Below are 13,030 nucleotides of genomic sequence, written 5' to 3'. Positions count from 1 at the left end.
TATTGAACTGCCCTCGTACACGCTGGCAGCGGGTTAGTGCTGGTACTGCTGTGCTCTAGGGCTATGACATCTGCGGGAATTATATTCTTAGTCATGACAAGCTGCAGATTGGAGTTCTAGGTTTGTTAGTGACTCATTTTTATGTAATACGCTCTTTGCGTTTTTATCACTATATAAATAGCAATTTGCTTGTACCCTGGACTTTCCATTGTTTAATTTGTTTGTCCAAGTTTATGCTTTGTACAGGATCTCAACTCACATTTACTTTCCAACACAGTGTTTCTTTCTCATGTTTTTTTTTTGGATTTATATTTTTTTCCGAAATCCCAGATAATTTTCAGAATCTCCTTTCAAAATGGAACTTTTGTTTTGAGATCTGATGAAGGCAGAGGCGATGAAAGAATAAACTGAATATTTAGTAGGGTGAAAAGTGAACACACAGTATGAATGAATGTGTTAGTAACATTCGTTCAGTGATATTTTTCTTTAATTCATCGTAAACCTAGCGTCACCTAAGAGCAATTTGTCAGAAATAAAATGTATCATGACATTTATTTTTATGAAGTGTTTTTTTAAACAGTTAATTTTGACTTTTGTAGGTGTTCTAATGCAGAGAGGTGAGTTCAGGAAGTTGTTGCGGCTAACATGGTCTTCTGAGTGGTTTGGTAGCATTGAAAATTTGCTCAAAGAAAAGGATACACTGGAAGAACTACAAGAATTGCCGTTCTGCTCAGAATTAAAAGCAAAAGCATTTGACATGGAAGAAGTGCAGATGTCGTCTTTTACTGTTTGCAAGCAGTATATGTATGATATACAGAATGCTACTACTCACGAGAATGCAGAGACTGCCTTATATGGTCTAACACGGTATTAAACAATTTATTTGTCTGTAGAGTAGTTATAATTACGATTTTGTTATTTGAGCCAGTGTAGATATAAACTACTGATCATATGGGTACCCAGCGTTATAGGAATGATGATCAGACTGTGCACTGCAGAATGTGAATTTGTAGTAATGTTGGTGTCATGACTTGCCGTTAAGTGCCAATATTGGTATGGTGATGTAGTGTTAAACTGCAAGCATCAGTGTACCTTACAGTTGCAGACAGTCAACATGGATTTGGACAAGGTGAACAGGGCTTAAGCTGTTTTATCAAAACAACAGCAATAGTGCTGCTGCTCTTTACAGGTATTGACGTGTTAAAAGAATATGGAGAGGTCATCTGTCAGCATGGAGGTTGAAGAACATGATTCAGAAGTTCCAATTACCATATTTACTCGAATCTAAGCCGCACTTTTTTTCCTGTTTTTGTAATCCAAAAAACCGCCTGCGGCTTAGAATCGAGTACAAAGCAAGCGGAAGTTCTGAAAAATGTTGGTAGGTGCCGCCACAATTAACTTCTGCCGTCGCATATATATGTAGCGCTACACTGGCATCCTTTGTAGGCACAAAGATAAATACTGGCGCCAAAACCTCTGCGTCAGTAAATAAAATTTAAAAAAAAATTGGAAGACGAGTTTCGACCACTGCATTTTCATACATTATCCAACGAAGTAAATACAAATTCCGTATTGTTCATCTTCGAATGTAGCAGAATTTCAATGTACTACGAAAGTCCGACTGGCAAGACTGGGATTTTTGTCAATATGGCCAACTCTACGTTCTGAATTTTTTCCTACCTGTGAGAAGAGATGGTTGCTAATAGGAACCTGATGAAATGTGAATCACATGCAGTATTCTCTTCACCAAAAGAATAATACGAATATAAACATTTTGCCATGTATTCTTTCGTGTTTGTTTCTATCTCATTTAAATCCTGTCTGCCTAATAAACTACGAAACTAGAGTGAGTCAACAGCAAACACGGAAGAATATACGTATCGTGTCATGTTTATATTCGTATTACTCTTATGCCTAATAGTGATACAGTCAGAAATGAAGCACGGCAACTGACTAGATTTTTAAATCGAAGATGACTAATTTCTGTGCAGAATTTGATGTACTAAAGAAGCGGCCGCAAAGACTTTCAAACGGAGAAAAAATTTCGCCAAACTCTCGTTCAGAACATGTTCTATCATACGCAGTCTATTATTTGGTTCTTGTTGATCATTATCAAAGAAAGCAGCAGTGTAAGTAACTACAAATAGCAGTCTCTTGCCATTGCTTCGCTAATGAGACGATTCCTCTCTTTTTTTTAATTGTAGGCGGCTGTAGCGCGCACAAAACCAAGCCATGCCGCGAGCAGCGACAGGCCGTAAACACGCACTATCAGAATGCGACAAACAATGCATGACACAATATAGTAATGCATTTTCAGCTTAGAGTGACTGACGTAAACACCTATAACACAGAAAACGCCACTTACCAGATCAAAGCAAAATAAGCAATTGATTCAAACCAGACGAAGCAAGTGAAAAAGGAAGAGTATCCGTGTAAATACGGACGGAGCGCCTGACGCATAGCAATGGCTACCTGGTAAAGCTTAACTGCTAAGCTTACGACTCGAACCAAACTACTGTAGCTGTATCGTCATTCATTCAACCTAAATTGTGTCTCATATTACAATGGACCAACTTTGTTTCGATTTGGAGGTGCGGCCTAAAACTTTTCTCTCCCCTTGAATATCGAGTCTCAAATTTCAGGTGCGGCTTAGATTTGGGAATTTTTTTTTCCTTTATTTCGAATCTCATTTTTCAGGTGCGGCTTAGATTCCAGTGCGGCTTAGATTCGAGTAAATACGGTAACTGGTGATTTGGGAATTGCTCCTGGAAAGAGGCCGACGGCCAACTGAACAACAAGTCGCTGAAGAAGTTACTGTTGCAATGGCTGAGAATCTGTATGCAATGTTCAATCTTTAAGCAGTGAGTGAGCTATATTGTGACAGCTGATCATTCCATGTCCACTGTTTGAAAATTGCTGTGAACAATTGCGAAATGGTATCTATAGTGTGGTTCCAGGCTGTCGTGGATGCAGATGGTCATCACATTGAACAGCATTTTTAACATGGAACGTTAATACGGTATACACCTAACATATGTCTCATGTGGAAATTAAAATTTGTTTCTTGCAATGATTTATTTATCATATCTCTTCCGCGTGTCCCTACAAGTGTTTCCACAAAGTTTCATTGTCCTGTGATCACTTGTTTTTCATGGGAGCCCTCTCAAGTAATGAAATCTTAATTATAGCTTCTCTGCATATTAGATTTATACTTCCCATAGTTTTAAAATATGAATGATGATAAGTTTGTGACAACATAAGATATTTCACATTTGTTTTTGGTTAATTTTACTTTGTTTCACATTCTAAATTTGAGTTGATTTCAATGGCTGCTTCACTACTTGAGTCATCTGGATCCCCCCTTCACCACAATCACTTCTCCTTTGAAGGCATTGCCCACAAACAAATCCGCGGTACGGCTATGGGCACCCGCATGGCACCACCCTATGCTAGCCTATTCATGGGCCATCTAGAGGAACCCTTCCTAAAAGCCCAGAATCCTAAACCCCTCACCTGGTTCAGATTCATTGATGACGTCTTTGCTATCTGGATTGAAGGTGAGGACACCTTATTCACATTCCTCCGAAACCTCAACAACTTCTCCCCCATTTGCTTCACCTGGTCCTACTCAACCCAACAAGCCACCTTCCTAGATGTTGACCTCCACCTCAGAGATGGCTACATCAGTACCTCCATCCATATCAAACCTACCAACCACCAGCAATACCTCCATTTCGACAGCTGCCACCCATTTCATACCAAGAAGTCCCTTCCGTACAGCCTAGCTACCCTTGGTCATCGCATCTGCAGTGATGGCAGTCCCTCTCTAAATATACCAAGATCTTGCTGAAGCCTTCACTGACCGTAATTTTCTTTCCATCCTTGTACAAAAACACCACCTCCCAAAGTCCCACAGAGGAGCGTTCCACTCGTAACTCAGTACCATCCGGGACTGGAGCAACTGAATTACGTTCTTCACCAGGGTTTCGATTACCTCTCGTTGTGCCCTGAAATGAGAAACGTCCTACACACTATCCTTCCCACCCCTCCTACCGTGGTATTCCACCGTCCACCGAACCTACACAATATACTCGTCCATCATTACACAACCTCTGCTCCCAATTCCTTACCTCGTGGCTCATACCCCTGTAATAGACCTAGATGCAAGACCTGTCCCGTACATCCTCCTACCACCACCTACTCCAGTCTGGTCACTGACATTACCTATCACATCAAAGGCAGGGCTACCTGTGAAACCAGTCACGTGATCTACAAGCTAAGCTGCAACCACTGTGCTGCATTCTATGTAGGCATGACAACCAGCAAGCTGTCTGTCCACATGAACGGCCACCGACAAACTGTGGCCAAAAAACAAGTGGACCACCCTGTAGCTGAACACACTGCCAAACATGATACCTCTCATCTCAATGACTGCTTCACAGCCTGTGCCATATGGATCCTTCCCACCAACACCAGCTTTTCTGAATTGCACAGGTGGGAACTTTCCCTGCAATACATCCTACGTTTCCGTAACCCTCCTGGCCTCAAACTTCGTTAGTCACTGTCCTCACCTATCCAGTCCCCTCCCTGTTCCCATTCCAGCACTACACAGCCGTCATTTCACCACCACACCCAGTCTTTTAATTTCTTTTATTTTTATTTCTCTCCTACCCTCCGTCTAAACTGCAACACTTCACTGTCTGCCACTCCCACCATACTATCCCTCCCCCTCCCTGCCCCAGCCTCCTCCTTACCCCCACCCAGTCGCCACTTCCATCATGCACTGGTGCTGCTGCTCACAGTGTAGTTTCAGCTCTCTGAGACTGCAGACTTGGGTGCAAGTTGCGCTTGCGTGAGTGTGTGTGTGTGTGTGCATGTGTGTATGTGTGTCTACTGCTGACAAAGGCCTTAATGGCCGAAACGTATGATTGTGTGAATCTTTTCATTGTGCCTATCGCGACTCAGCATTTCTGCTATATGGTGAGTAGCAACTTTCCTTCTCTCGTATTGTTCCCTTGCTTTTCTTTTGTTGATGTGCATCCTATAACCTCCTTTCGAGACACTCCACTCCATTCCATCTCTAATAGATTTACAATGCCATCAAGAAACCTCAAAGTTTTTATTTCTTCTCCCAGAACATTGAGACCATTTCCAAATTTCTCCTCGGTTTCTTTCACAACTTACTCAATGTCCCTTCTCAACTGTTCTTCCTGTTCATGTCCTTCAACTCATAACTACATTGTAGTTTCTGTACAAGCTATAGATAACATTTTGTTCCCTGTATTTTATCCCTAGTATCTTCAGAATGTCAATGAGTGTATTCCAGTCAACAATGTCAAAAGCTTTCTCTAAATTTACAAATGCTGTAAATGTAGGTTTGCCATTCTTCAATATGTCTTCTAAGGTAAGTCATAGGATCAGTATTGCCTCGTGTTTTTACATTTCACCAGAACCCAATCTGATTTTCCCCAAAGTTATCTGCATATAATTTGTGTCAATACTTTGCAACCATAATTTATTAAACTGATGCCTCTATAATACTCACACCTCTCCCCACTTGCCCTCTTTGTAATAGGAATAATTACATTCTTCTTTAAGTCTGGGGGTCACACCTGTCCCATAATTCCTGCTCATCAGATGGCTGGCTCTTCCAATGATCTCAATAATTCTGACTCCAGACAGCTTGTTTTGTGTTAGGTCTTTCAGTGCTTTGTCAAATTATTCTTCCAGTATCATGTCTCTCATCTCATCTTCATCTACTCTCCGCTCTCTTGTAGACTGCATATATTCTTTTCATCTTTCAGTATTCTTTCAGTAAGTGAAATTTTTAGTACTTTGAATACACACATATAAGAGATACAAGTATACAAAACTATCCTAGCTTTCAGAACTATTACCTGTAGTGCCTTTTTCAAGAAGAAAGGGCGATAGGGCATGGAACATTAAAAAGATGGGTAGGTTATGCAAACCCCAAGATGAGAGGGAGTCATCTGCCCTTCCTTTTTAATCTTTCGCAAAGTATTCCTCTTTTTTCTCCAAGGAACAAACTTATAGTTTCAGAAGCTATCACCTCCTAAAGATAAGATGACTTCAATGTAGTCTTTTTATGATTATATTAAACGATTAATTCAATTAATTATAATTAATTGCAATAAGACTTAATGCCGTGAGCTTAGTGCAGATGGTTCCAGTATATTCTGTTAACACGTCTTCCTCATTTTTCCTGGTTTAGTGATACAATAATAGCTCCCTTTATGGCTGCTCAGAATAGTTTTTGGTGGTATGAAGTAAGTTTTCTACTATTCTGAATTATGCTAATGGAAGCTGTAGGATTTATGTATGACTGGTCAGCCAGAAAATTCCAACCACCTACCTAATAGCTGATATGTCCACCTTTGACAAGGTTATCAGCAGCAGCATCTGGCATGAAAGCAGTGAGGCCTTGATAGGTCACGGAGGGAACTGGCACCACATCTGCACACACACACACACGCCACCAAATTCCCATAAATTCTGGGTAGGGGCAACGAGTTCTCATGCCATCTTCAATCATGCCCTAGATTATTTTCGATCAGGTTCAGATCTGGCAAGTTGTGGAGCCAGCACATCAATTGGAACTCGCCACTGTGCTTCTCGAACTACTCCATCATACTCCTGGTGTTGTAATGTGGTGCATTATCTTGTTGAAAAATGCCACTGCCTTCAGAAAACATGATCGTCATGAAGAGGTGTACATGGTCTGCAAACGGTATATGATACTCCTTGGTCATCAGCTCTACTGAACCCATGTATGCCCACATGAATGTTCCCCAGAGCATAATGGAGTCTCCGCCAGCTTGTATCCACCCCACAGTACAAGTGTCAAAGAGATGTTCCCCTGGAAGGCAACGGATTTGTGCCCTCCCATTGGAATGATGAAGAAGATATTGCGATTCATTAGATCATGCAACGCTCTGCCACTGCACCAATGTCTAGTGCTGATGGTCATGTGCCCATTGCAGTCTTAGTTGCCGATGTCGTGGCATTAACATTGACGCATGCAAGGGTTGTCAGCTGCAGAGCCCCATCGTTATGAGTGCTTGGTGCACTGTGTGTTCAGACATGCTTGTAGACTGCCCAGCATTAAAGTCTGGTGTTAGTTCTGCCACAGTTCCCCTCATGCCCTATTTTAACAGTCTGCCCAGCCTATGACATCTGACAGGTGTAATGAGGGGTGGCCGCCATAATGTCTGGACATGATTTCACCTTGATTCTGCCACATGTTGAAGACACCACAGCAGTTTTCGAACACCCAACAAGTCGTACACTTTTTGAAATGCTCTTGCCGAGCCTCCAGACCATCACAATCTGCCCTCAATGAGACTCAGATAGATCGTGCACCTCTCCCTTTCTACTCACAGACAGCATGCTCACTGATACTAAATGCATCATTTGTGTGTTTGACTGGCAATCATTCCTCACCAAGTGACGCTGCTATCACCAGGATAGGTTTATGTCGATAGTAGCTCAGTGGTCATAATGTTCTGGCTGTTTAGTGTGTATCCTTCAGTGTGCCAACAGAGTTTGAATCATTACCATATTTTCCCATGTGCTGTTTGTATAGATTTGGTTCAAGTTGAGTTGAAAGCTTTTCAAGTGTCTACAGATCATAGGAAAAGTGCTAATTCATGTGCTTTTCTCCTTCATTAAATTTCATTCACTGCTTACAAATGGTCTGTTGTGCTATATCTCCACCTAAATCCAGCTTATTCCTTATACGGTTAAAAATCAATGTTTTGATGTGGTTGAGGATTAATTTAGAATATATTTTGTATATTTTGGGGTGGAGGCTAATATTTTTGTAGGATTTTCTTTATATATCTTGCCCATCTAATTTTTTGGGGAGAATAGGAAATGCAGCATTCTTACTGTTTTGTAAATAATTTTGCAAGTTGCTTAGTAGTACTTGCGGTCAGACTTTATTCATTTCCACTAAAAAACAGTCACCTTCATGCGCTTTTCCTTTCTTAATAGCTCAAACGGCTTTACAAACCTCATCAGTCATTACTTCCAGAATGTCATTATTTTCGCTAATAACTATCTGTGTTTCTTTATTCATCTGTCGACTTTCATGTTCCCTTTACTGGACACCTCTTTCCATTTGAAATGTTCATTCCTTTGCTGTCTTCATATTTCCAGTATCTTTTTCTGTTTGTTTAAGTATTTGCTGTTATCAGTATTTCTCATGATGGTAAACATATTGCTAAATTTAATTTAGGACATACATCACAGAAGAAATTCTTATAATCCACATGGAAACGATTTGTTCAACCAGAACTACTCCCAACAGACCGAGTCTGTTATTGAGTAAGAGGTAGCCTCGCATAACCTAAATATCTGCAAAATTCACCATTGTGTAGTCATAAAGCTTTGGATAGATTTGTAGGTTTATGAAGTGTCGGCAGAATTGCCAACATTGTTTTTAGAGGAGACCGAAATGCACACTATAAGCTCACGCCGGCTGGCGTGAAGTCTGAAACAGGATACGTAATGAACGTTACTGTACAGGCTTTATCATCACAATATCAATTGGTAATGGCGCCTTGCTAGGTCGTAGCAAAAGTAGCTGAAGGCTATGCTAACTATTGTCTCGGCAATTGAGAGCGTAATTCTCAGTGAACCATGGCTAGCAACGTCGGCTGTACAACTGGGGCGAGTGCTAGTACGTCTCTCTAGACCTGCCGTGTGGTGGCGCTCGGTCTGCAATTACTGACAGTGGCGACACGCGGGTCCGTCATATACTAGCGGACCACGGCTGATTTAAAAGCTACCACCTAGCAACTGTGGTGTGTGGCGGTGACACCACATTCCTCCCCCGCAAATCGGCGGACGGTTGTGTTATAAGGCTTCCGCCCGCCGTGGGGAGGACCCCATGTTGACGTATGCGTCCACTGCGGGCGGCGCCGGCGAGAGAACAGGCGGCGGCGGTGGCGGCGGCGCGTCGCCATGGGGCAAAATGGAAGGCAGCGTCGGTAACACCTGGGGATGAGGCGAGCCAGTAGATGGGTCCCCAGGGTGCTGACCGGACGGCACCGTCGCTGAAAGCAGATGGGGAGCGGCAGATCCCGTGCGACGACAGAGGCGCAGCTGATTGAGATGCCGACGCACCTCACCAGAGGCCCCCAAAACCAGATACATAGCGCGGCCGAGGCAGCGAAGAATGCGCCCTGCGAGCCAACACCGTGAACCTCAAAAGTTGCGATAGTATACAACATCGTTGGGAGCAAAAGCAGGTGTCTGCCGCTGCACAGGAACTTGATGTGGCGGATGCAGCAAAGACATCAAGGTTCAATGAGGACGACTGTGGAGCAACTCAGCCGGCGAGTGACCACCTCGGGGCTGAGAGCGATACGAAGACAAAAAAAGCAATAACGCGTCCTCCCGAGAATGTGACTCTTTCAATTTCAACATCTGTGACTGGAAAGTCCGGACCAAACGTTCAGCGGCACCATTTGAGTGAGGCGAAAAGGGCGCGGATGTCAGATGTTGAATACCATTGGCCTCGCAGAATGACTGAAATTCTGTGGACGTGAATTGTGGGCCATTGTCGGAAACAATAGTCTGTGGAAGACCTTCAATGCAAAAGACAGCGGACAACGCTTGGATGGTGGCAGAAGACGTCGTGGAAGACATCCTGACAACAAAAGGAAAATTACTGAATGAATCGACCACAACCAACCATCGAGCATTCCAGAATGGACCAGCAAAATCGATGTGTAAGCGTTGCCAAGGGGAAGTGGCTTTTGGCCATGCAAAGAATTTCCGCGGTGGTGCGGATTGTTGTTCGGCACACGCCATGCAAGAAGAGCACATAGTCGTAATCGCAGCATCGATTCCGAACCAAGTACAGTGCTGACGAGCAAGTTGTTTCGTTCGCACTATACCCCAATGTCCTTGGTGGAGAAGCTTTAAGACAGAGGACTGTAACGAACCTGGGACCACGACCCTAGACTGATCATTATCCGAACGCAACAACAAAACACCACATCGTACAAAAATTCGCTCCTTGTGAGCAAAAAATCGGCGAACCAATGGATCCTCGATCCGTGACTTTGACAAGGGCCATTGCATAGCAACAAAACGCAAAACGGTAGCAAGGACAGGGTCAGCAGCTGTGGCTGCAGCTACACGACGAAAATCAATCGGAAACGATTTGACCACATCATCGGTTTCCGCATCAATGAACATGCAAGCAAGTTTGGAAGAATCGAATGCGTTATCCTCAGCAACAGGCAAACGGGACAACGCATCGGCGTTTCCATGCTTAGCAGTGGACCGATACAAGATATCGTAGCGGTACTGCGAGAGGAAAATAGACCAGCGAATGAATTTCTGCGCTGTACGTGGAGGTACAGGCTTCTTTGGATGAAAAAGTGACGTCAAAGGTTTGTGGTCTGTGATGATGGTAAAGTGACGACCATACAAGAAATCATGAAACTTGGTAACACCAAATACGAGAGCCAAAGCTTCTTTCTCGATCTGTGAATAATTTCTTTGCGCAGACGACAGCAACTTGGACGCAAAGGCAATAGGGCGATCATGCGAACCATCTTTGTGTGCAAGCACAGCACCGATCCCGAAATCCGATGCATCTACCATCAACAAAAGGGGTTTCTGGGGATCAAATGGCATAAGGCAAGTATTGGAAAGCAACACCGATTTCAGCTGGCGAAAGGCGCCGTATCCCATCCTCGTCGCCAATATGAAGTGTCGGCAGAATTGCCAACACTGTTTTTAGAGGAGGCCGAAATGCACGCTATAAGCTCACGCCGGCTGGCGTGAAGTCTGAAACAGGATACGTAATGAACGTTACTGTACAGGCTTTATCATCACAATATCAATTGGTAATGGCGCCTTGCTAGGTCGTAGCAAAAGTAGCTGAAGGCTATGCTAACTATCGTCTCGGCAATTGAGAGCGTAATTCTCAGTGAACCATGGCTAGCAACATCGGCTGTACAACTGGGGCGAGTGCTAGTACGTCTCTCTAGACCTGCCGTGTGGTGGCCCACGGTCTGCAATTACTGACAGTGGCGACACGCGGGTCCGTCGTATACTAGCGGACCGCGGCCGATTTAAAAGCTACCACCTAGCAACTGTGGTGTCTGGCGGTGACACCACGGTTTATTCATCAATAGAGAGGCTACAGGATCGTACACTTCTGATATGTCAGCAAGAGCTGTTAAAAGAAGAAGAAAAAAGACTATCCGGGAAGCTGCCCACTTCACACTCAGTTGCATTAAAAAGGTTGTGAGTAGATAAAATATAACTTCATTGAATGGCTTGACTCTGGTGAAATCAAATGTAATATTGAGTGAAAATTAAAGGAAGTGAAATGATACATTACTACTTTGTATTAGGGTTGGTTTCAAAAGCACTTGCAATATTTTCTGAAGCTTGCTGGATATGAAGCCAGACAAAGATATTCGGGATAATATCATTGAATAGCTAACATGATTGTAAAACTCAATATGTGCAACAGTAATAGAAGTGTGGGTGGCAGCATAAGGGTAAATGTGGAGCGTGAAATGTCCTCTAACCGGCAGTAGTAATCCCATTTTGAGATGTCTGCTTCAGCGATTCAAAAAGGTAATTAGCTATATTAGATATGTATCATAACTTGGATCCCGTACTGTCATTTATCGTAGTCTAATACAAATGTGAAACAGAGGCAGGAAAGTAATCAACAGCAGCAGCTTTACAAATTCCCAACCTTATGTTAAACAGCCTGTGAAAGATGAGAAAATCAGTTCTATTGTAATTTTTCAGAAGGAAGTAATTTCATTTTATTGTAACAGGACTAGCAAAGGAAGGTCAACTTTTTCAGAACTGCATCACCATTTTTATATACACTCCTGGAAATTGGAATAAGAACACCGTGAATTCATTGTCCCAGGAAGGGGAAACTTTATTGACACATTCCTGGGGTCAGATACATCACATGATCACACTGACAGAACCACAGGCACATAGACACAGGCAACAGAGCATGCACAATGTCGGCACTAGTACATTGTATATCCACCTTTTGCAGCAATGCAGGCTGCTATTCTCCCATGGAGACGATCATAGAGATGCTGGATGTAGTCCTGTGGAACGGCTTGCCATGCCATTTCCACCTGGCCCCTCAGTTTGACCAGCGTTCGTGCTGGACGTGCAGACCGCGTGAGACGACACTTCATCCAGTCCCAAACATGCTCAATGGGGGACAGATCCGGAGATCTTGCTGGCCAGGGTAGTTGACTTACACCTTCTAGAGCACGTTGGGTGGCACGGGATACATGCGGACGTGCATTGTCCTGTTGGAACAGCAAGTTCCCTTGCCGGTCTAGGAATGGTAGAACGATGGGTTCGATGACGGTTTGGATGTACCGTGCACTATTCAGTGTCCCCTCGACGATCACCAGTGGTGTACGGCCAGTGTAGGAGATCGCTCCCCACGCCATGATGCCGGGTGTTGGCCCTGTGTGCCTCGGTCGTATGCAGTCCTGATTGTGGCGCTCACCTGCACGGCGCCAAACACGCATACGACCATCATTGGCACCAAGGCAGAAGCGACTCTCATCGCTGGAGATGACACGTCTCCATTCGTCCCTCCATTCACGCCTGTCGCGACACCACTGGAGGCGGGCTGCACGATGTTGGGGCGTGAGCGGAAGACGGCCTAACGGTGTGCGGGACCGTAGCCCAGCTTCATGGAGACGGTTGCGAATGGTCCTCGCCGATACCCCAGGAGCAACAGTGTCCCTAATTTGCTGGGAAGTGGCGGTGCGGTCCCCTACGGCACTGCGTAGGATCCTACGGTCTTGGCGTGCATCCGTGCGTCGCTGCGGTCTGGTCCCAGGTTGACGGGCACGTGCACCTTCCGCCGACCACTGGTGACAACATCGATGTACTGTGGAGACCTCACGCCCCACGTGTTGAGCAATTCGGCGGTACGTCCACCCGGCCTCCCGCATGCCCACTATACGCCCTCTCTCAAAGTCCGTCAACT

At 44.2% G+C, this 13,030-nt stretch overlaps 1 protein-coding gene across 1 annotated transcript in view; it reads left to right on the top strand.

Moving 5' to 3' along the window:
• Positions 1–13,030, top strand: part of LOC126176097 (rotatin) — a 443,859-nt gene that overhangs the window by 211,458 nt on the left and 219,371 nt on the right. Inside the window, 1 exon segment of the mRNA XM_049923237.1 lies at positions 600–867. Within this exon segment, the coding sequence (XP_049779194.1) occupies positions 600–867 (268 nt within the window).

Source organism: Schistocerca cancellata, chromosome 1 (genome assembly GCF_023864275.1).
Source record: "Schistocerca cancellata isolate TAMUIC-IGC-003103 chromosome 1, iqSchCanc2.1, whole genome shotgun sequence".
Taxonomy (NCBI): Eukaryota; Metazoa; Arthropoda; class Insecta; order Orthoptera; family Acrididae; genus Schistocerca; species Schistocerca cancellata.
Note: the sequence above shows the minus strand (reverse complement) of the source record. Positions and strands in the feature narration are given on the sequence as shown.